The 25238-nt window shown below is 46.5% G+C and overlaps 1 protein-coding gene and 1 long non-coding RNA gene across 2 annotated transcripts; one reads left to right on the top strand and one right to left on the bottom strand.

Moving 5' to 3' along the window:
• Positions 1-3923: 3923 nt before the first annotated feature.
• On the bottom strand, positions 3924-13711 carry LOC135392798 (uncharacterized). Its single transcript, XR_010422225.1, has 4 exons — positions 13579-13711; positions 5541-5662; positions 5310-5424; positions 3924-4190 (listed from the first exon to the last, which is right to left on the bottom strand). It is a non-coding gene; the product is annotated as an uncharacterized LOC135392798 (long non-coding RNA).
• Positions 13712-14069: 358 nt separating this feature from the next.
• On the top strand, positions 14070-15245 carry LOC135391409 (presenilin-1-like). Its single transcript, XM_064621664.1, has one exon. The coding sequence runs from the start codon at positions 14070-14072 to the stop codon at positions 15243-15245; it is 1176 nt and encodes a 391-aa protein (XP_064477734.1).
• Positions 15246-25238: the final 9993 nt, after the last annotated feature.

Here is a 25238-nt window from a genome sequence, read left to right as displayed (position 1 = left end):
GTGTCAGCTTCTCAAAGAGCATTGGATTCTATGCTGTTTGAGAACTTGACAGATTACACGCTTGATAGCCCTGCGTACACGTTCAGTGTAAAGTCCCTCAATACTAAAAGTAGCGACAGCTCCTTCTTCCTTCTCCCCACACACTCGCTTCTCTCCCTTCGCCTCGACAGTGGCGCCCCCTGGATTGCTGCACCGTAGCAGACGACAGCCGGATGGAAGAAAGAAACAATTCTGCCAAAGCTGTTGTCAGAGCGCTCTGTTTTGACCCGTCGAAGATAGAGTGCGCCCCGTAGAGCGATCAGTGGCTGCCAGTCGAAGATGCCATCCATATATCAATCATTGTCACGGAATGCATTATGTAGTAGTCGTAATAGGTAGAGACCAAGGTTGCTGTGTCTTATTAGTTTGCTCGTACTGTTACTAGTACGCACTATGAGTGTGGTGATCCTAAGCATGGCCTGGTGCCACACGTCATACAGAGTACATTATATATATTTTTTTTTTCGTATATAGGGTAAGGTGGGACAAGGTGAGACATGGGGCAAGACGTGACGTACGTTTTGCTCGACGACGCCTTGCTCCATGCGCTTGAAATTTCATTCAAAGGTGGCTCTGCATGTCCGATTTATTGCACGTGACAATTGTCCGGATTGGTTTGTGCGTTGAAAAGGGAAAAAAATCAGTTACTTTACTTCTGCCACGAATGTGAAGACCCGCCAAAGATGCGCGATATTCTGTAGTCCTTTTTCTTATCATCTGTGCAGCAGCGTTTCGCAGGCTTATTCTGTCAGTGTAAGTTCACATCCTATTTCTTTATTCATGAGACAATCTGCATTTTTGAATTTCTTGTTCTATGTTTATTTTAGACCGGCTACGTCCGTTCTGCATTTACAGGTCATAAGCTCTAGACCCCTGAGAATGCGCTTATGGCTCGTTTATTTTTTTTTTAACACGAAAAATAAAAATTACATGTTCATTTGCAAATTTCTGTCTCATCTTGCCCCACCTTCCCCTAATTTAATTCCGCCAAGCAACTGTGGCTATGGAGAGAACACAACCGGAAGGAGTGGGGGACAGGGCAGTTAGTGTGCGTGCTGGGCCGACATCAGGAGGAACTGTGCCTACATTCGTATGGAAAGTCTGCCGGAAAACCCAGGGAAAACCCCAGACAGAGGCGTGGAAAGCGGTCATCCTATCCACTGTGCCGCCGGAGCTGGTAATATTACATTATATACATCGCTCATCTTCTGAGTGTATCTGAATGTATTTGTTGGGGAGGGGGGATATGTTTAATGCTGAAAGAAAATAAAAAGAATTTGGGCATCGTGTACATTCTTGTACATAGCGAAACACGTATTGTACATTGCAGTTCATCGTTGTTCATACCTGCATTTGGAACTGACTTTCGGTTTTGATGTTTCTGTCTCTTAAAAAGGAAAAACGGTCTCAGTCTAGCAGTTGGCAGCGCGTACGGCGACAGATCCCAAGGCTGCCGGTTCGATCCCTGCCGAGGACGCCAGCAACTTAGTGGTCTTCCACGAGGGGCATTAAAGTACGGCGCGCTGCGTGCTGAGGATTCGGCGCATGTTACAGAACCCTCTGTCGGTCTGTGGATTGATGTTGCCCTGGAGAACAGCAGTCCACTGTTGCGTCACTCATGATCATATTTGTCTCACGACGTAAAGCCAGAAGTGATCATCATCATTATCGTAGTGTAGGTAGTCTCTTTCTCGTGTAAAAGAACCTGCAGCAGCGGAGATAACCTGTGTGAGAGTGTCCGCATAAGAATTTTCGATAGATGAGCATATCCAGAAATTTTCATACTTGGAAATAGCTGCTGTTGCACTTGGATTATTGTTCTCTAAATGAGAAAATGCACGACTGCATAACTCTCCGAGTAAGTCCTGTCCATTGATATCTAAAGCGGAAAAGAGCGCTACTCAAGGAAGAAAAGGGCAGCGCTAATCAAATTACAGAATGGGCAACAACCCTCGTGCTACTTAGGCTTTGGTGTACTTTACGTTGATCACCATCCATTACACGTTGGTCATTTAGAGAGATCACCGGGGGCTTCAGCTGCACCTAAACGATGATTGATCGGGCTTTTATAGAGAACTTGCCTATCACCTGCTTGGCTTACAATTTGCCTCACGTGACTAAGAAGCTATCGCAAATGGACGTTCGAGATTATCTTAGTCGCAACCTCGCGGGGTCAATATTGAGCCAAAGACCAACTTTGGAAGGTATTGGTTCGGTGCTGCAGCATTTTCCCTCCATTTCTCTCCGGTTAGCTTCCGTTCCCCAACTATTCGCTATAGGATGTAGAAGGTCAGTGCCCATCCAGCATTTTGCTTCCAAAGAAAACGTACTTAGCTTCTACCGACAAACGGCTTGTATTTGAGCATAGAAGTAAATTGCAAGCGAACTGGTGTATACTTGACGTTGGCAATGTGTCCCTGAGCTTGTGGCAAGGACAAAAGACAAAACACAAAAACGAACGTGACAAGACAAGGCTCAACCCAGCAATGAAGAAAAAAAAAACTTAATTTTCATTGCTGGTTTGAGCCTTGTGTTGCGCTGTTCGTTTTTTGTGTTTTGTCCTTTTGTCCTTCGCCCGAGTTCACGGATTATATTTGATTTGTGTAGGAGTTGGATCGCACTGGAAAAGACGAAGCCGTAAAGCAGTCTAGTCATTTCTTCTGCTTCTTCCGCCTCCGCCGTACCGCACACGCACACAAAAGTAATAATAATAATAATAATGCTGGCCAGTAGGAGCTGTGCCTTTACAAGGACCACGTGGCTGCAAGGCAGTGAAACAAATAAACATTGCCGGGCAGCTGTTAGTGAACATATGCTAAATAGATAATGGAAAAGCAACGTACATGAAGACAAAAAAGAAAAGCGCACCAGAGAGACTCACCTTGTCCTGGGAAATGTATCCGGCTCACATGTCTTTAGACGTTCGCCTGGTCCTCAAAAGCCATGTCGCACAATCTGTATCGGAAGAGTGTTGCCATTTCGGTGTCCAGTTGTCTATTGAGAGCCCGTCGTGGAGGTCGAGGCTTTTCGACAACCACACGTGCAGCTGGTTTCGATACCGCGCTTTCTTTCGTGGAAAAGAGCAGACGACAAAAGCATGACGTCATTACTCGAGCGAACCTTCCCTGACCGGCCTTCGGAGGAGAGTTGAATCGAGTTAACTCTCTGGTTACTCCACCTTGTTTTGGAACGCGGGTAGTGACGCCATCGAGTTACTCGACCCGGTTTTGTAACGGCGCTTCGGGTAGGGAGATACTCACGAGTTGACTCGAGTAGGTTTTGGAACGCACCCTATCACTCTGTGGGCTGGGTTTCGAACCTCCTTTCGTCGGACTGAGAGCGACTGCGCTCAAAAAGTCGTCGCGCGATATGGTTCGGTGCTACGAAAAGCATGATGTTTGGCTAGTTTTTCCAATGGGATAGCTCATGAATATCACTGTCAATTATCATGAACTTAAGTGAATTCGGCACGCTCTTCATATTGGTGGGGTAAAAAAGTGACCTTTACTTGGCAAATTTCCGAGTTCAGATCGCAAATATTTACATAATTAAACTTACGATACATGACATTCACATCAGGAGTTGGCAAAAATCTAGTAAGAACAAATGCCGTTGACCGCATGATTCTAGGTGGCGTAGTTTTTCTTAATTGCAATGCAATGATACGTTTTCTGGGACCCTGTATATAGTATCGCAATTGCTACGGTGAAACACATCATCTCATCGTCATCAATGTAGCTGTTGTTGTTGTTGTTGTTGTTAGCATCGACTATTTGGAATTTGTCTGCCTATTATGTACACTGCGCAATGACACCGACGTGTAGTGTTGATAAAGCTTTATTTAAAGTGGCAAAAACTTCGCCTCCCGTAATAAAAGACGCCGTTACCTCTACTGCAATACAAAAGGAACTGGATTCAGCTGTTGCGTCGTTTGTGATTTGTGGGAGAATGGAACTGCAATACAACTCAACAACAACGGCCCTCCTGACCTCAAGGAGGTACTCGGCGACTGGCCAGCAGCACATCCACATGGTGCACGCTCTGTGATCTCCTTCCTTAGGTCTTCTGTATTCCAAACATCCTTTTAGACTCCTTGGTAGACACTCCTCGCTACCATAAGCGTACAGGAGTAGCCGGTCCAATTAGTCACTCTAACGCATCGGAGAGGGAAAAACAACCCGCGGTTGCATTAGATAGTAAAACGAAAATATGGAGCTGTTACTCCCGAGACTGTCAGAACTGGCAATTCCAATATTCGTATGGGGGGGGGGGGGGGGAGGGGAATAAACATGAAAAGAGATGTGAATAACCTCGAAGAACGCAAGCGGTCAAAACCACAATACAGGATAAATAAGCATAGAAATACAAACCTCGAAAGAAAGGAGTTTCCCATAGTTGGCACAAGTGTTCAGTACAACATCTGCGACTTCTTCGTAATGTGAAAAGGTTAGTTATGACGTCCCAAGCACGTTTGATCAAACATGGCTGTTAGAAAGGAACTTTCCCATCTCAGAAAAGAATCCCATAAACAAGAATGTCTTGGGTTGGCAGAAATGTCTTGGGTTGTTGTGAACTATAAGCACAGGAGGATGATCATGGGGGTATGTTACAGACCACCTTCATGTAGCACTACGTTTGTTACTGAATTGCATGACGCGCTGAATCTTGTTGTACTCCGTTTCCCTGGTATACCTATTTTTCTCACTGGAGACTTTAATTACCCCTCGATAAACTGGCTTTCCCTCGACATTCATGCGATATCATCCTCCGGCGAATGCATTGCTTTTTTAGATGTGTGTAAAACGTTCAATCAGTCACAGTTAGTGAAATGCCCAACCAGAGCTACCCGAAGTACTTCTAACGTACTGGATTTATTACTAACCAATGCAGCTGACCTTGTCAGTAATCTCTCAATTTTCGATGGGCTGAACTATCATTCTGTGCTCCACTGCTACATTAACGTTGCTACAGAACGCTGTGAAACCAAGAAAATAATTACAAGTTACGTCAAGGCAAACTTCGCAACAATAAACAGCGAGCTTTGTGCACACCACGACCAGTTCCTAACCGACCTCTCGTCGCGATCACTTGAGAGTAACTGGAACGTTTGCAAGCGTAAAGTAATACAGCTCATTGAGAGTATACACTCATTGTCCAGCGCGGACACGGGAATACATTTCCGTGAGTTTGGAGCACAGAAAGACAGCACGACACTCCTGTTCCTCAAACTCGGCAACTGCATTCCCTGTCTATAAACATAAACCAGTTACCTTCTTTACTTCTTTAAGACAAGTCCAACCAGGGGGCGCCCAGATGGCTTTCGGCGAGCGGTGGGAAGGCAGATGGCAGCGCGTCTGCAGTTCGCGAAGAGTCTGTGATCGGCTTCTGGAATGTCACTTCTTGGTTAGCGTCGGGCATGCTCGTACAACCAGGAGCGTGACGCTGTGTTCCACACGACATGGTAGCGTCAGAACTGAGACTGCGAAAGTCGGCGTATTTACCGAGGACTTTTTGCTGAGTGAACGCGAAGCAGACGAGCTCGGAGACAATCGCCTGCGCTGCGCTCCTATTGGTCTGCCTGGATTCCGTCATCATGATGTTACTATCGCTTGGGCTTCCTTAGCTGCAGGGGGAGTGAGAATCTTTAAAACTCGTTCATTTTATGTAAGTTGTTTTCGCAAGAGAGTCATGGCCAAGCAGACTGTGAAGCGGTGCCGAACATTACCGTGCCGGTTTAATACGCACCTTTCCGGATGCGATCGTCCCTTTAAGAAAGGCACCTTATCCATAGATAAGGAGTTTCACTGATGTACGCTGCACCTTACTATCGGAGTACCTGATACAGGCGTACCTTATAAGGGCTGTACCTTTGGAGCGGCGTACCTTGTAGGGACTGTACCTTGTAAGATTTCCTGTACCGCATAAAATAAAAGGTAAAAGGGGGTTTCACGAAGGTGCCCCGGCTGTATAATTCGTGAACAAGTGGAGCCATCGAAGAAATTTCTTTTTCGTAAAGATCCTTGGGACATCGACCATGAACTGAGTAGTGAGCGGATCATTTGCATACGCTCATTAATTAAATAAACATCCTAACTTTTAAATTTTACTTCGCACGCTTACGGAACCTCTGTTTTACGTATCGGGACCTTCCGCGAAAAATATTCCAAGAAAAAAAACGTGTCGACACTCTGTGATTTTTCCGAGTAATTAAGCGGTTTCGGTTTACATATTTCTTGAGAGCAGCAGTGCACCAATGCGCTCTTTGGGTCAGCTATCCGGCTGTCAATTTCGTGTTCGTCCGCGTGGTTCATGCAAGAGGACGACGGAAGATTAGGAACAGCCGCAAGAGACGCTTTGGTATTGCTTCTCGAAGCGACTGGTAAACAAGGGAGGGGGGGGGGATAACGTTGGATAGACGAGCGATCTGCCTGCCTAGCGGGCGGCATGTTGCTCGGGGGCGGGGGGAGAGGAAGGAGGAGGGAAAGGGGAGGGGAAGGGGAGAACAGTTATACATTAGTTGCTGTTATGCATCACGTGCTCCTACAGTCGCCCATGTGGGTCGACGACCTTGAAAACGTCTACAAGAACTCTTTGGATGGGCTTCCGACGATGGAGGTTGCCACCAGGATAGACAGCGCTGTTTACTAGTCTCGAGGAGTCTGGTAAACAGCGCTGGCGGATCTGCTGTTCCGTAGGTGACATAGCCATAGGTGGGGAGTAACGCGTTACAAAGTAGTGCGTTACCGGTAACGCGTTACATTCGAGTAGTGAAATATGGTAACGCATTACATTTGGGAGAAAAGTAATGAGTAACGTAACGTCATTACATTTTTAACAACTAACGCGTAACGGCGTTATGCGTTACTGCGTGTTCGGGAACTTGAAAGCTTGAGCGAGAACCGTGCCTGCAGAATCCGGGAAAATCCCCGATTTTTTCTATTCATCTTCAACAATGACAAGAAGGTCACATCGACACCCACGAAGAATGCATAAGAAGGGTTGTTGACCTACCCTGGTTGAGGTGTCACCTTTGTCTACCACCTCTGTTTTTCACTCCCTCTGGTATTTTTCGGACGAATGGGGCAAAAGCGGCAGAAAAATAGCCTCTACCCTCTGAACACGTAACAAAGTACCAAGTAATTGGCTGTTTGGATTTGTACTGTATGAGATAAAAGGTCACCGTCTCTATCAACCTTGACAAGGAGCACTCACTGGTCATTAGGCGTCCTCTCAGCCCAACGGGCGAAGCTCACCGATGAAAATTTTGAACATCAACTACTTCTGCGTTGCAATAAATCGTACATGTAAGTTGTGTTCATGTGTGACCCTTGTTTGTGCCAAACATTGCTTGTATTGATTTGCGGAATGCACTTATGTGACTCAACCAAAAATGGTACATATTATAAGGACAACTGGTGAAGTAATGCAAAAGTAACGGCATTACTTATCAGAAGTAACGGCGTTAGTAACGCGTTACCTACTACCGCAACAGTAACGAATAACGTAACGCGTTACTTTTCGAAAAAGTAGTGAGTAACGGTAGTGCACTACAAAATAAAAGTAACTTCCCCACCTATGGACATAGCGTGCTCTTATCATGGATGATGACGAATGCGCCACGAGCGCTGTGAACTAGTGGGGTACACACTTAAACTTCACCACATGAACATGAACTTCACCACATAGAACGCTCCTAGCCGATCATCATCCAGAATGAAAACGTTCTCGCCCCTGATTTGTTGAAAACGGGAGGCGGAGCCTACTGTGGCCATTATGTGCGGCATAATTGGTACAAAAAGGCGCACGCTTCCCATTTTCATCAAATCAAGAGAGAGAACGTTGGGAGAAGGACCACCAAAGCGTCTCCTGCGGCCTTGCGGCTGTTCCTTATCTTCTGTCACCCCCGTGTGCCAACCAGGCGGACGAACACGAAGAGCGCATTGGTGCACTGCTCCGCGCAAGAAACATAGTACAAACTGAAATCGATTAATTACTCGAAAAAATTATTAAGTGTCGACGTTTTTTTTTTTCTTGGAATATCTTTCGCTGAAGGTCCCGATACGTAAAACAAAATTCCGTAAAGGTGCGAAGTAATATTTAAAAGTTAGAATGTTTCTTTAATTGGTGAGCGTATGCAAATGAGTCACTCACTACTCAGTTGATGGCCGATGTCCCAAAGATCTTTACCAAAAATTAAGTTCCTCGATAGCACCACAGTTGTCTACAAATTATTCGACAGGGGGATCTTTTTGAAACACCCGGTATACCTCTTAAAATGGGGCTTTTGAGAGGTACAGCGTTTAGAGTGTACCTACCTTGTGGATGCGTCCATTATTTAGACAGTTTATCTCAATAACGTGAAACCAAGAATAAGTTATTGGGTTTTAGGAATACGCAACGACGGTCTGTCCAACACCACCTAGATGGAGCAAGCCTGCTTAGTCGTCGCCATGACGTAACAATTAAGAGTCAGCGTCTTTTAAGTAAGGGTGTGTAAGAGTCTTTTTTAGGCTCCTCCTAATCGCCAGGCTCCCTTTTAATACACGGCACTGGGGTATTCGTAGACTGGCATGGTTCTCTACAAAGGTCGGTAGGAGAGTGAGCCTCAACCTGAAATGGTAGTCCCTTATGTGGGAGAGGGACCAATGATATCGCTCCACGGGCAATGGGAGAGAGAGGGAGACTGGGGAGCGGGGCAGGCAGCTGAGCTACTTACCATAGCGAATACCAGTTTCCACTGTACGCCTGTGCTAGTGTGCAATGGACCGCCGTGTTACTGGACGTAAAAGAGAGTTATCAGTTGTCCCCGCCAACGATTACAACCCCTGCACGGCTCCTTCCTGTTGGTGATGATGTCATCCTCAGAGGTGTGCGCGGATAACATTGACTGTATCCGCATACGCCCTGTAGCCGCGCATATAAGATCACCGACCGCATTCGCTAGATGACATAGGTGGCACGCATCCGCAACCGCGGATATTGAGTACGGTATATCCGCAAATACGCTGTTATCATATTTGTAGGAAAAAGATCAACTTGACGAAAATGTTGTCATACAAATGGTGTTGGCTTGCTGAGCTCAAGATCGCAGATTAGATTCCGGCCCTGGACGGTAGTAGTGCGGGGGAGGGAAACATTGCTTCCCGCTTCGTATGTCGGAGATTTCCGGTGGACGTCGAAAGAACCCCAGGTGGTTAACATTATCCGCAGTCCTACCCTGCGGCCAGGGGCGGATCTAGAGGGGGGTCAGGATGTCCTGACCCCCACCTAAGTTTTTGTCTACACATATAGTGTTTAATTGACCTAGGTCTTGTATCTACCATGCTCGCCAAGGCTGGACCCCCCAATCAGAAAAATCCTAGATCCGCCCCTTATTCCTGTGGTGGGTTAGCATGTCGCTACACAAACAGGCTGACTCACCTCACGGGTAAATCTACTCCTAATTATTATCAATCTTACAAACGTTTTCATTTTTTCAGCATGCAAACAAGTGGGGAACATGTCATTCAGAACTGTCCAGAAAAAATGCAAAGGATGACACACATCGACACCGTTTGGGATTAGAGTTGACCCCGTTAATAGCACGTGTGATCGCACGCGTGTAATTCCTGTGAAAAGGGACGACCGTTACGGGAGATATTGATCATACAGCCAATGGACCATTTTCTTGAGATGTGGCGCCCTCTCGAATGTCGTCTACTACTGGCTGAAAACAACTGCACGTGAGGAGGCGCCGCAGTTTAGTTTTCGTGTCTCTGTTCCAGCGTCCGGAGTATGTTCGCTTTTTGGGTATCCATCTTAAGCCCAGTTCCTACTGATGCTATCTGTACGAAGTTTGAGTGTCCGTTTAATGTATGCAACATGACCTTTGTCACGACCCTGTGTTGCTACGGTCGGCCCGGGTTACATCCTCATCGGCACCGTCATCGTCGGTCACGGGCCAACGTCATCCGGCTCGTGCACGAAAGCCAACAAAACTCAGGAGCACGAGAGCTCGTTCTCTTTCTGTTTTGGGTCGTCTTCCTGTCTGCCGGCCTTTCATTAAAATACAGTTCTGGACTTCACTGACTCGTCAATTTTGAGGGGGAAATGGATCACCCTGCAGCCCGCCGTGCCATTCCATGCCAGACCAGTGAGCTATGCGCCACTTCTTTGAAACTCAAGAAGCCATTCTGCATTAAAGCTGTTCGTTATCGTTCCTGGATGCTTTCCCTGAATTTTTGATATCGAAACCCGGGAAGCATAACCTCTCATTGATGGAATGACCCCAGAGCGGGAAAATTGTAGCACCGTTAGCGTAGTAATGATGCGTAGCGTATGTTGGTTCCGGCTGTTTTCAGCCAGAACGCGAGCCGCGCATGCGCTGTGCGTTCTCAGGAAAATGGTCCAATGGCCCAAGAGTACATGAAACTCGTCAGAGAAAAGTCTATGTATAACACAAGGCTGCGGTATTATTAATTACGAAACAAGAGACATTGTAAAGAACATCTTACACCTTATTTGCCGAAGAAATCGAATTAAACTATCTGCTTAGTTAGGTTTCCTATATCTGTGGTATCTTCCAATGACATTGCTCGCTCAACCAGCGAGGACCAGTCGTCGAAACGACGGCGGTTCGTAACATCCAGGGAAGAATGGACCTTTTTCACATACGCGTCGTATCCTAGTGGCTCTCCAGCGGACCACGCTCGGAGCGCGTCAAAACAAATCCATGTGGGTGGCACAAAGGACAAAAAACCGGTCCGGAGTGGGACCGACGAGCTGGCGCCTTTCGTGCGGTCTCCCCACTTCTGTAGTTCCCGTACAGAGCCATCTAGTGAAGACGGAGATAACCCTCTCCGACGCCTCAAGGTCATGCGCATGCGTATAGGCCGTGGTGAAAAAGGTCCACACACGTGTTCGATTCCCATTTGTGCAAAATCATGAGATGCATGGGGAGGGAACGGTTCCGAAAGAAAATGGGGAAAGAAAAGCGTGGAAGTCGAGTTCACGAGTGTCTCACTAAAGAGGCTCGAGACTGTATCTATGTCAATTGTGACTCCACCTGGGGGACGTCGACAGAGACACTAATGCTTGCAAGAAGAATTAGCCTAGGCGGGCCGCAAACATGAACGACACGGACTCGTAAGACTACAATGCTCAAGAATCAATTAACTCAAAAACCTCAGGAAGAAATGCTGACACCATGGACACTACCCTAGACCCTCCTGATTTTCGATTAGGGATATTTGCGGAAAAAATGCGGATAACCGCGCGAACCGGTGCGAGGTCATATCCGCACTTTTGCCGCGCGGATTTCAGGACGCTATATTTTTATCCGCGAACCACGATGCAGCGCGATATGAACGCGGATATAACAGCACCCACGTACACCTCACCCTCCGTTTATGAAAAAAAGACGCGTCGGCGCATGCGCTGACGATTTGTGCCACTACAAGGGCCTCCCCGCCTGCCTGCAACCTGCCCTTGCCCTTCAAACCTGCCACTCGTGGGTTTTCTTCCTTGATTTATTTGTTATAGACAGTTTACAGCAGAGTTATCTGGGCGCCGCCATCTTAGCGCACGTGACCTTGCGCGCCACTGCTTGCCTTCTCTTTCGGCTGCCTGTTTGCACCGCGCACATAGTACGGTGGTGCAACCCAGAGATGCTTTCTCCGATTTTAAATTTTTATAATGAATTCCGGATGGAAGGATGACACGAAGCTATGCCCGAAGCTTCAACGGTCAGGTAAGTGCATTTGCTTGATTTAGAGTGATATTTCTGTCCTCGTGCGTCCCAGATGATCGGCCCCACTATGCTCGAGTTCCTACATATATCGGCGGGTTTTTTTTTCCCCTCTTCTTTTGTTGCGCATACGTTACGTTGTGGGTACGTTCATAATGTAATATCGTAAGATCGTGATTTCTTGCTTTTTATCGCAAGGGTTGCGGTACAACTACCTGAGAAAGATAAGCATGTAAGGGCTGTTACGCTGTCATTATGAAGTAGCATACTTTTATTGTTGATTTCAGATGTATACAACCACATGATCAACGAGCTAGAGGGAGACGGAAAGCCTGCGCTGATCTACAGAGAATTTGCAAAGGGAACGAAGCTGTTTGACAGCGGCCATGTCGGTGTAGTACTGTACCAGTGCAACGCTGGTGTATGAATTTTAAAGGCCGACATCAGGCCGACACAAACAGTGAGAAGAACGTGTAGTACAGAGACTCGCTTCGTGGGACTCGCTTGCTACTATGGGGGGAGTCTATTCTCACAAGCAGCAGCCAACGCCTACAGCGGACTTTGGGGCTCACACAGAAATGCTGCGCCACTTTGAGGGCTGCATTACTTACCCTCGCTGACTCTCCCAGTTTGAAATATCCTTCCTCTGAAGATTCGATACCTAGTGTTGTCGAATCATCTTGCTTTTCTCTCTTTGTGGAAACCCGTGCATTGCAAAAGGCCTCGAACGCGAGCAGTCTTTGTATAGTGACGGCTCGTGAATTTAACAAACAGCTTCGTCCCACACGATCAGATCTCTGCTACAGTTTGTACACTCAATCACGCAACAAGTCTTCCGTCTGCTTTTCCAGATTTTGCACAGAACTGTAGCACAGCGGCAAAAAAATGTCGGAAACACTCACATAGGCAAAGGCACAAAGGCAGTCGCAGAAGGCAAGCAATGGCGTGGCTACTGTGGCGCCATCTATTAGCGCCCGAAGCAACTGGCTGCTGTAAACGGTCTATAGGCAATAGCCGCCCGAACAGGGGAAGCGTGTCCTTTCAAGTATCCCGTTTTCGGTGGTTCTGGGTGCTTGGATGAAAAGAGCGTGCCGCGAAAAAGACTGTTAAAAAATATCCCTGGAGATGCTTTCTCAGCTTGGAAAATTCTCTGACACAAGTCGAGTAGGACTTTTTTGACCGGGCACATCAGTTACAGCTTCTCAAAATCCCATAAAAATTTGTCCCATCGCAACTAAGTGGCTCGAAATAGGAACTAAATCGACCCACGGAAGGGACAACTCTCCACCCGCCAGCTTCATGATGTCTCTTCCCTATGCCCAGCTCTACAATTCTGTCCTGGCAGAAAAACGACCTCTGACAGCACAAGATAAACTAGCGCAGTGCATGACCAAAACAGCAAGTCACCAGTGGACTCGTCACATGTTACCCGCATAGAGGCTATGTTTCTGTATCGTTGATTCTCCTTTACCCCAAATGCGTACAGGAGAAAGAAGGTGATATCACCATGTGGACACTGATGACGCAAAGCGCCGACTGTTGACCTCTGGGAGAATTCCCTAGGTTAGACCCCTCTACGTGTTTGTTTCCCTGTGCTCACTGTTAAAGACGGGTTGGAAAAACCTGCATATTCCCAACCTTCACGTCACGCAATGAACATTCGACGAAAGTAATGAGTAATGTCACCCTGCATTACTCAGTCAAAACATAATTCATAATTCATGCATACATACACATTCATACATACACTCAATACATAATTCGTAACTGACTCAAAAAATGTAATCCACCCTTGATAATGCATTACTCCTCACCTCTGCTCGCTAGGAGAATAACCCTATCGTCTCGCTTGTCTTCACACGATTTACAATCGTCGTCATCGCTTTCAGCAGGCATTGGCTGCTTGCTACATTCTGAAGGAAACGTCTTGCATCGTCATCATCATCATTGGAGCAGTTCCATGACTACCACTACATGGCATCATCATCATCGTCTTCGTCACCGCCATTGAGAAAAACGAAGTACGTCATTTGAACGTTTCATACCTCACTGCACTGCACTGCATTGCACTGTACTTCCGCACGTTCATTTTCTGCACTCTATCTGTCCTACACGCACATTCAACATCCTGATCTTCACTTTTAGATATAATTTACCCTGGTCAATCTCCCTTGGTGGATGAAGCTCAGAGCGGGAGGAAGGAGAAGAAGAAAAAGAGGAAGGTTTCGTTGGAATTCAACCGATTCAACGTCGTCTAACACCGAACACTGTCTGTATGCTAACGTCACGCCAAGTGGTAACAAGCATGACTGACTCAAATGCCTCGTCACCGGAGCGAGAGCGTTTGCTACGAGAGGAACCATCGCCTTGCCCGCAAAGCCCCTCACCTCAAGACCTCCGGGACTTGTGGGTCGCCGTCGATGACAGCCTGCAGCACGTCGTACGCCTCCTGGCCGCCATTTCCTTCTGCATGATGGTAGTCATCGTATGCAGAGTCCTCAGTCCCCCTGCCATTCAACTCAACACCGATATCTTCCCCACTACAGAACGCCTCGAAGATCACGAAAACGAAACACAACGAGCCATCATCTCGCTATACGACGCTGCCGTATTCATCTTCGCAATCGCAGCAGCAACGTGCTTAGTGCTAGCCTTGTTCTACTTTCATTTCTACTGTTTCCTCAAGACGTGGATCATGATGAACACTTGCTTCATTCTGAGCCAGGCGTTTGTTGCCCTTCTGGGATATCTGACGCTTGCGACCAACGTAGAAGTGGATATATTTACGGCCGAATTCGTCGTTTGGAATCTCACCACAGTTGGAATTATCTGTGTCTACTACAAGGGACCACTGTTTCTGCAACAAGTGTACCTCATCATACAGTCCAGCTTCATAGCACTGATGATAATTGAGCTCATACCAAACTGGACCTTGTGGCTCGTGTTGTCCTTCATGCCTCTTTGGGACTTGATGGCTGTGCTCTGTGTCGTCGGACCGCTGAGGTTACTTATCGAAATGGCGAGAGAAGCAGATGACAGTATTCTCAGGGGGGTGGTTTTCTCCACGGGCACGTCCAATGTTTCCACCAAGAGGTTCAGTAACACGGATGATACAGAAATGAAGAGTATTACAGGTCGACCGGACAGGACGAGGAAGGGGAGTACCTGTGGCAGCCCTGACAACAGGGAGAATCTCCGGGAAGGCGCGTTTGAAGGTGGAGTCGTGATGGGACTAGGTGACTTCGTATTCTACAGTGTCCTTGTGGGCAAAGTTGCGTCATACGGCAACTGGAACTTGATCGCGGCGTGCTTCGTGGCCGTCCTTGTAGGAGTGTGCCTAACGTTACTGCTCCTAGTCATAGCGGGGACACCGTTACCAGCTCTGCCGATGTCGCTCGCATTAGGCTTGCTGTCTGTTGTATTTAGCACACCAATTGAGATGTTTACCGATCAGCTGACACAGCGGCAAGTTTTTATTTAATTGTACCGTCAGATGTTCACCTTCTATCTTTTCATTCGAAATAAGGTAATAGCACACTAACCTGGAAATAAATGTTTGGTGCAATGTTATTCTGATATGAAGTTCGTTCTCGAGATTTTTAGCGCTACTTTCTTGTAGCTAGGACTAGTTAAGTAATTAAATGTTAGCCAAAGAAGCAATTAAGACAATCCACTCTTGTAACCTTCATGCCAGCAATGGGGTAGAGCGGTCCGGTGGCTCTCTTCTCTCTCTCTCTCTTATTCGAGGGAGTCACTGATCGTGCCAGCACGACCTCGAGTGGCGCAACTCGGTAGAAGTGGGTGAGGCGTTCATACAAGTAGCAAATTTTAGTTCTGTATACCTGAATATTTAATTTTTAATTATATTTTTTTTTTTATTGTTTCTCCGCGGGATGTCGGTTGAGGTTTGCCGGGTTCATTCAAGTGTTTCCCAATACATCCCCGCAGATAACGCATTGTGGATTGCCACTGATGCTTGTGAATCCTTAGTTCATGTAGGCAGGGGAGTAGCTCCGAAGTTACTCCGGAAGCAGCTCCGACTTTGGAAATGCTTGTAATGCTTTCGAAACACAATTAAGAGAAAAGCAAGAGCGTGGTGCGGAGAAATCGTCGGGTTGAGTTGCAGGTTGAGCCAACCGATGAAGATGACAGTCCTGCGATCTCGATGTCAATCCCAATGCCAACGATCAAAGCACGGTCCGATAACAACGCTGTCCAAGAGCGAGCCTTGGGAGGTGGTCAAGGTACACTCGCTTGTGCTGAGGAGTATCCTATCTGCGGAACTTCAGGACAAGGCTTGCGGAACCAAGGTTGAAAAACACAGGGGTAAAGTATCGCCCCTGGCGATAGAAGTGCCCAAGCATCATCGTTAAAATAAAGTTGTTGTTTTTTGTAACCTTCAGTTTCTCCTCTTCATCTTTTTCTTTCTTTTTTTTTTTTTCTTTTTGCTGTAAATGAGTAGGCCGTGAGCTCACAGGCCTAGCCCTCCTCTAAATATTAACCTAGGGTAACCCGGTGCAAAACGAGGCACACATTTGCGACGAAGCGACTTCTTTTTCTCTCTTTTTTTTAAGCTTTAGTTTCGAAAACGTTGATTCCACGGGCGTTCTTGGGGATCTCGAGCTTCGGACCTGTAAATATAAAAGCGAGTTGGCTAAGGCTGATGCAAAGCTATACCGTGAAATTAATAAGGCACAATCATCTCATTCTGGCACAACTACATTGGTTAACGTGATTTGCGTCCCGTGCCCTTTCGCGAGTTCTCTCGTTGAGCGCAATCTACGTCTGACTGCGAGTGCGCACGTTGGACCGTTAGTGCGGAAGATGTTTCCCAAGTGCGGTGTGACGGACGAGGCGAATTATTAGTCATTATCGGGGAAACGGCTACGGAGGCATGAAACGCAATCTTAGAGTATTTGAGGACGACGTGCTTTCGCAATCGCGGCAGACGGGAGCAATGGCAGTGCGTCGCAACTATACGCGAATCGTGGCAACTAACTAGGGCAAGCCGGGGACGGTTGTCACACTCGCCATTTACAGAAAACGAAGCCGAGCAGCTGAGCCATTTTCCCGCTATCACATCACATTATATCATATTTTCCCGCTGTTTGTTAGAGGCACGAGCAAACACTAACTGAAGAAACTTCCATTGTCATGGAAAGTGTGATGGCAAGGTGCACACGGCACAAGTCTTGTTTCTGTCACGAGTGAGTAAAATTTTCTCTCCTTGCAATTTTCAAATTTTGCACGACACACACTAAAATTCTAAGGAACGCACGAGTTCATAATGTTTATTCAAGTTTCGAAAATATTTTCACGGATTTTCAACGGAATACGCTTCACAGCTAAGTCAGCTGCTGACAAAATCATTGCGGGTATCATAGGGGTCAGTTGTTCCATACGATGCGGGGCAAGTTGTCTTGTCACGTGCTTCAACTGGTAGAGCAACTAACAGCGCAAACTACATCCGCGCGAAATTGCTTCAGGAGCTTTTTTTAGTACATTTTAGAGATAATAACTTAATGCCGCTTTTTACATTTACAATGCAGGTCTACCAGCCACTAATGGCTAGCTTGCATGAATCCTGTACAGCTAGGACAGACGTGGAAATATAAAACGTAAGGCTTAAGATAATAGGTTCTTCTCTGAACCTATCTGGTTCTTCTCTCGGTTATTTCGTTTTCCATATGCACTTCCAATGGTGTTTCATTCGGTACAACTCCACAATAAAGATTACGAGAAAATGTAGCTGAGACAACCTGCCCCAGCCCGTGTGACAACCTGCCCAGCTACTGGGGCGTATTGTCACACTTCATGACCTCCGCGCAAATCTCTTTTATAAGTTATTTTTGAAGGCCAGCTTTAGTTTAAGATGTGCATGTGTAGCCAAAAGATCGCACTAAAGTCCAGCGTTGGTTTCATCAGCCTGACAAACGTACTTTCGTCACAGCAAAGTCAGAAGTAAAAACTGTGACAACTCTCCCAGTTCTTCCCTACGTAAAGGAGTCGCGGAGGGTATTTGCAAACACTGCAAGTAGACCCTGCCAGACGGGAGATTGGAAACCTTCTCCTCGACGTGCTCAAGTCGCGTGGTATACCAGTGCTAATACACGATTACACGAAGTTACGCGCGCCGTCAAGTGAGCCGCGCAAGGCACTGTGGGTATCTTGAGAGGCGAAGAGCGTCGTCTGCTTGCCGTAGTCGGCCACGCTCTCGTGGCCACAAGCGTCATCCACTGCAACTATGGGTTGAGCGAAAGGGCGGGCTCTCTCCCTCAAATATCCCACAATACCTTGCCCCGCCGACGGCGCTGCTGCATGTAAAATCGTCTATTGCCTTGCGCATTGTGTGCCGATAACGCAAGTGCCATAATTGGAGAAAAACGGCATTGTAACTGTGCTAAAGGAAGCTCAAGAAAATCTAATGTGGTTGAGTGCCCCTGTCATATGATAATCTTGCGGCCAAAAAACGAGCGCCCCAACCACCTGCAAAATTTGATGAGGTTCTTGTGAATATTTTCTACCACAAGCTCAAGATCAATGCTCCATCAGCAAAAAGATTAAATCCTTCATCTGAGGATGCCGCACATCACTACTCGAGCCGTTGAGAAACGGTTACTTTACTTCCTCCCCTCTAACGTAAACTTTGGTCATGGCCTTTTCTTGGAAGGTGTATTCCTTGTTTTTCAAAAAATAGGGCTATGCCAGCTTCAGTAACAGGCACCAGTAAGTTCATCTGTTACAGACTCTTACTGCAGCTGCTTGAGGACCTTATGGCTAAGTTTGCCAACCCCACTGCAATTAAGGCCCTCTGTCCTTCACTGCAAGATCCTTACCAAAGTATTAAGAATCAAAGAGTTGCAAAAGTGAGGGTGAGGGTGACTGCATTTCAGGAGCCTGATTAGACGCGAAGCAGCAGTCTTCTTTTTTTTTTCTATCTTTTCTTTCTTTTTTTTTTTACTTTACCTTGGTGTCTGATTACATCCGGCCTGAATTTCCACTTGAAGATGCAACATTGAAGAGTACAGAAGTTTCCCAGAGAGCAAAGCATTTTTCAAAAGACCTCACTGGCCTATTGACGCCTTCCAGGAACTACTACCCCAGGGGTATAGCGATTCCCCAGAAGAAGATTGCATGCAGTGGAAGTCGAATTCGCGGAACCGCAGGCGTGTGATATTTCCAGCGTCATCTTAAAAGAAGAAAGACTGAAGTTTTGCACAGTGGCAAAGCTGAGGTTCATCTACTTGCCACACTGCATAGCAATAATGAAGGTGATCAGGTTTTCAGTATAAAGAAGATGAGAACTGTATTTCGCTCATCAATGTCAGTGAAGACTCTCACAGACCTCATGGTCATGAGTACTCACGAGCTTGAACGCAACTTCGATCAAACATACTCTCCGACGTTTCTCAGGCCGACGAAGTCTGCAACAACCAGGTCAGATGAAAAATAAACGGGTCTGACATCCGAATGTTGCCAATGTTCCCGTGGCTCTGGGTCGTGGTCTCGCAAAGAAGAGAGGTAAAAGAAAGAGAGAGGCACTCCATTAAACGCACTGTGGGACTTGCAGGTACAATAAGAGGGAGGTAAGAAAATAGTGAAAAGACAGTAAAATGTGTGAAAAGATAGACAATCGGCATTTCATTTTTCCTTAGGGTGTCCACGTGTGAAGTAAAAGGACGCGAATTCATCACTGCCTCGCGCCCCATAAGTCAGACGAGCATCTAATCACAACTAGTTGCAAATTACGATTAAGGCGCGCAGTTGACGATAACGCCACAAGCGAACCTCCATGAAGCGATGCACCACATAACAAGCAGCATTAGTATAGCGTTTAGGCGCTTATGTATGTTGATGGTATCATTTCCTTGAGATGGGGGTAGGGACAGGAACACAAAACACAAGTAAAGAGGAGTATGTTAGACAGGGTATGTTATGCGTTAGCGGTTGCCATCACGCTGCACATGCGTGGCGTGTTTTAGTATACGGTGCGCTTACCATATAGTTTCAGTGCGGCGCGGCGCGCACTCACGCAAACCATTGTGGCTACGATCCCTCGTGTAAAATAAAAGCTACACAATGCATTCCTTCAAGTAAGCAGCATGTCCAGTGCAGCCAAAACAATGCGTCCTGTTCAACGCCATTGCTGACGTGTCTTTTTATTTTTTTTATTTGTTTTTTTTTTTTTTTTTTTTTGCGCGCGTTGGCGAGTTCAGCTGATCGTCTTTGTGCAGCGTATAGTGCAGTATGAGTTGTAGCTGAGCCCAGAGGTGGTGGTAGTGGAAATGCTTGCCGTAGTCGGCCACACTCAAGCGAGCAACGAGCACAGGTGGTGGTGGTAGCGTTCGCCGTTGTCGACCTTACAGAGATGGGTAACGTCACGACTCTCGGGAATGTGCACCACGAGCCGACTTCTTAAGGAACTGTGCCGACACGACACGAACGAAGAGCGGACAGAAGGACCAATGAAACGCGACGCACGTTGGATTGAGCTTTCGTCCGTGTGACAGTAAGTAAGTATTATCCTGAACAAAAAGTGGCAGTCACGCTCGAGCCACTGTAACTTTTTCTGCATTACAACAACCAGCGGAATTCGCCGTGAGTGTTGCATTACGTCTTGTCCCATGCTATAGTTGGCAATAACAACCAGGGATTGGAACTTTTTTTCCGGTTCGGGTTCAGGATCAGGCATATTGCTTCGGTTCGGATCCGGCGACGCAGTAGCACAAAATATCGGTTTGAACCGGTTTAAATCGGTTTTAACCAGTTCAGGAAAGTGAATTTTGAGCAAATGGAAATGGATTAAAAGCAAGCACACGCTTACGACTCTCAAACAACACAAACCTGCTTTTGTTGTTGCTGCCGACACAGCAGTGGTTCACAGCAGCACTGGGTGTTACAGATCTGCATACCAGGTGCAACGTTACGGTAGCATACTGTACCCTCTACGTTCACTCATCGTGTACTCCCTGTTACATCCTGCTCAGAACTGGCCGTTATTTTCACAACCGAAAATGAATACTTGAGGTTGCTGGACGACAAAAATCGCGTTCAAGGAAGCCTACAACTTCCAAAAGGACGACCTCAAAATTATAACACAACCGGGTGAACGCAAAAGCCGCGAGGTGGAAATACCTCGCGCACATGAGTTGTAGGTGTTTTTTTTTTTTTTTTGTTTTTTTTTAGTTTCGGTTTAGAATTTGTTTGGCAACGCGGCTCAACCCGCTGCGTAAATCGCAGTTCCGATCTCTCACAACACACATTACACCTGAACCGTTTCGCGAACCGGTAACCGCCTAAATTTATTTCGGTTCAGTTCCAGTTCGGTTTAATGCGTGAAAAACAATATGTTGGTTCATTCAGTTGCGGTTCAGCAAAAATATGAGTTTTTAACGGTTTTCGGTTCGCGTTCAGTTTCGGTTCTGATCCCTGGTACAAACAGCAAGTGCCTAAACAATAGTGTACCCGTTTTAACACGCAACAGCCACAATGATAATCTTCATGTAGAGACATCGTGAGATCTTTAACAAACATGAAGATGAAGGCGTCATTGGGTGACATAGGGTAAGGTAGGACAAGATGAGACACAGGACAAGACGCGACAATTTTTTATCCACGCCACCTGTTTCATACCCCTGACACACCGGCACGTTTGAACTCCTTTGCACAAAGGGACACCTAACGGAAAGGCGTTGCGTGACGTGAAACACGGCAAAGGAGAATCTGCTTTTACGAAGCGGTCCTTTTGGGAAGCTGAGATCGGCGATCTCCTATTCATCTGTAAAGGCGTATGGCGTAGCCTCGAACGAAGGGCGGTACGACGACAATACTCTCGAACGAAGGCTAGACCGCGTGTTTTCATTTTTCAAGTACTCGAAGTCTGCCTACAGATATTGCAGTTGCAGTACGTATTTTGATTTCATTTGTCGTAGTGTTATGTTTACTGTTACTATGTCGTACGTGTAGGCTATAGTTCTAATGGAAATATCTGGCGCGACACATTTGGGTATATTTTTCAAACGAAACGTCAAAAGGAGCTCGCTATTGCCGAGTGTCACCGGCACGTACTCCTTTCGCGAAGGTGTTCTTTGCAGCTGTAAAGGAAACCTAATGGAAAGGAATTCAAACGTGCCCGTGTGTCAGGGCAGGGGTATCACTATCAGTGACGCGTTGGTCCATGCGCTTGAGACTTTACTGATAGGTAGCACTGCATGTCTGCTTTATTGCACGTGAGAATTGTCCGAATTGGTGTATGCGTTGAAGAGAAAAAAAAATCTGTTACTTCTGCCTGGAGCCTAAAGACCCGCCGAAAAGGCACGATTTTCTGTAGTCCATTTTCTTGTCATCTGTACAGCAGCGTTTCGCAGGCTTATTCTGTCATAAGTCCACATTCTACATATGGGCGCTCTTTGTTTTCTGGTGTTGAACAGAAAAATTAATTCACTTGATGATATGCACTGGGCAAGACGCGACATTTTAATGTAATTTAAAAACGGACAAGTCAACTATTAGGCGGCTTTATGCTTGTTCCTCAGATATTTCTTTTTTTTCGTATTGACTAGGATTTTCCAGCAATTTTTCCTGTTCCTATGATATTTCCAGCAAAGCAGAAGCGCACGCAACAGCGAGCGACCGACGACACATCACACTGGCGGTGCCTCGTTTGCAAAGGACGGTGGAGCAAAACAGCACCGGGTTCTGTGTGGTTTCATTGCACAGCATGTGGACGGTGGGCTTATACGGGGATAGTGTAGGGGCCCATGGACTTTACTTTGTCTACATCGACTGCAAAAACTAATTTCTGTAGTTTATTACCACGGCGTGCCTCATCTTGCCCCACGCGATGCCTCGTCTTGGCCCGAGGGTTGCGGCAAGATCAGACAATCTGCATTTTTAAATTTCTTGTTTTGCGTTTACCTTACACCGGCCACGCCCGCTCTGCATTCACAGGTCAAATGCTCTAGACCCCTTTGAACATGCTTATGACTAGTTTTTTTTTTTTTTTTTACAGGAAAAATAAAAATTTCAATTGCAAATGACGAACTCAGCGACGAGGTACACAGACGAACAACAGACAGGTGAACGTCGATTTAATTGCAAATACTGCCTCATCTTGCCTCACCTTACCCTATATTCGTGAATCGTGGACTATAAGATTCACTTATCCATACACCAGCCCATAGATCAAAATTTATACTTCCTTTTGTCCAAAAGCATCTCGTAAAGCCGATAGTCTTCACTACATATACGGTCAACCTTGATTTATGAGCCCCCGATTTATGAATTCTCTCGTTTGATGAACGGTGCCCTCTTTGGGGCACAATAGAGTCACTAAATAAGCTTCGCTTCAGAATATCGACACTGAGGTCCAAGGGAGAAAAGGAGCGCCATCTTGTTTCCGCAGCACACCGGCACCATCCCCTGTTGAGGATCAAGACTCCGAACATAATGCTCCCTGTGGGATAGAGAATCGTGTATTATTGATGTACCATAATCCGTGTATTGTCCACCAGAGCGTCCCGAGGATGTCAAGGTGAGCTCAAGGCCGTCAACCTTCATGAGCTGTTTGCAAGGGAAAGGAACATTTCACGCACGCACGATATGTGGCATCATGCGCTAAAGTGCGCGTGCGCGTGGCTACCGTGGCGCGGAAACATGATGGCGCATGCTCGCTCTTGGAACACAGTGTGGATACTTTGAAACGAAGCTTATTTAGTGGCTCGCGGGCACAAGACACATCCCCTTCCTCATTTCACACCTCGATTTATAGACCCTCGATCTATGAACGATTTTTCCAGGAATATTAACCGTTCATAAATCGGGGATCGACTTTAGTAGGTTTTAGTACTAGTTTTATCAACGAAATGTAGTTAACACGTCAAGAAATACTGAACTCTGTGAATTGTAGAACGCAAAAGTTATCGCATTGAGGTACACACGCTATTGCCAGAAGTGTGGGCTTACGCGCGGTTACCCGCACATACCCGCGCAGTTTCGCGATTTGCGGGCAGAAATTCAATGTCGCCGCGGTTTGGGGGTAACTTGCGGGTGTGCCCGCAATGCTTCCGCGAGTAGTGCGGGTAAACCCACACTACCGCCTGCCTTAAACTAACGTTTTGCGACCCCATTCTCGTCGCCAATCTGACAGACTAATCAGTCGCTGTCAACAAGTTCGAGTCAACCAGTAAGTACATCCAGGCAGTAAATTCTCGAACGGACCGTCTTGTGCATCTCTCACGAGTTTTGTGACTCCGTGTAACTGCTGCCCCTGACACAAGCGTGGCCTTTCATTGTTACAACTGTGTGGCGCTGCAGCCATTATTGCTACATTCCTTCCTCGCTTGCAATAGCTTCGCCCTGCGACCTTTCACTAAACTGCAAACAAAGTATAGTACGTAAACTGCGAAAACACTTTACAACACACAGTGCAACAATGTCCGGATAGACTTAATACTTCACGGCACTTCAAGGCTGGTACCGGTCGTCGGACTAATTTACTACATTGCTACTTACTACATGTAATTAAGTTCTCGCATGTTCCTTAGCTTTCATAGAGAAAAATACCTGGAAAAGTAAATTTTGTTCACATAAACCCACGGTAATTTGAAATTCCTGTCGTTCCTTTCAACTCAACTCTATCCGACAGCACACGAGCTGACATCTCATCTCACAATATCGCGATCATCTCACAATACAATCTCATCATCTCACACAACATCTCACAATATCACGACCAGGTTCCAGTAGCTGAACAACGTATAGAAGTCTGGGCTTGATAGTACAACATGATGTAACTTGGACCCTGTCTCTGTGGTTCCGCGCTTGAAGTTACTTCTTGCACTAGCTCTTACCATGTCAGTCGTTTTCCCATGCAAACCCTGAACACAGAACTTCACTGCATGACACGCTAAGAAGTAACTGTCATCCAGAATGATCCTGTCCTTTTTTTTTCTTTTCTTCTTTTTTTTTTTTTGCTGTTTTGTTATTGTCCAATAGAAAGTCGGTGTAGATGCAGATGGTGGGTAAAATGCGGGTATACCCGCATTGCGTCCCCAGTAGTGCGGGTATACCAACAGCACACGCTGCGGTTTGCGGGTGAGTGTGGTACATGTTGTGGTACATCTGGCGCAGGTACGAAATTACTTAGCCGCGTACATCTCTAGCTATTATACCTCCCTGTTGTTCGTCTCACTCATGTGGTCAGTGTCACGGTTCTGGCCGGGACGAGTCGAGAACAAGGCTGAATTTTTTGCTGACCAAGCTATTATATGATGCGCCTTTGAAGGACAAGCGGTTTTGTAAATGCTCTACGTTGCATTGCGGGATCGTCGTGGGGCCCTTCATGCGCTGACCTCCGTCACGTGCACACAGCGTTGACTCTGGGCACATTGCGGTACGGGGGGTGGATATATTTATTAGACGAAATTTAAAAAAAAAACGGGGGAAAGGTCAGCCAAATGGGACGTCGGCTTGC

The sequence above is a fragment of the Ornithodoros turicata genome, chromosome 4, assembly GCF_037126465.1.
Source record: "Ornithodoros turicata isolate Travis chromosome 4, ASM3712646v1, whole genome shotgun sequence".
Classification (NCBI taxonomy): Eukaryota; Metazoa; Arthropoda; class Arachnida; order Ixodida; family Argasidae; genus Ornithodoros; species Ornithodoros turicata.
Note: the sequence above shows the minus strand (reverse complement) of the source record. Positions and strands in the feature narration are given on the sequence as shown.

What these genes read in the sequence shown, in the direction of transcription:
- LOC135391409 (XM_064621664.1), top strand. Translation starts at nt 14,070, where the DNA reads ATGACTGACTCAAATGCCTCGTCACCGGAGCGAGAGCGTTTGCTACGA.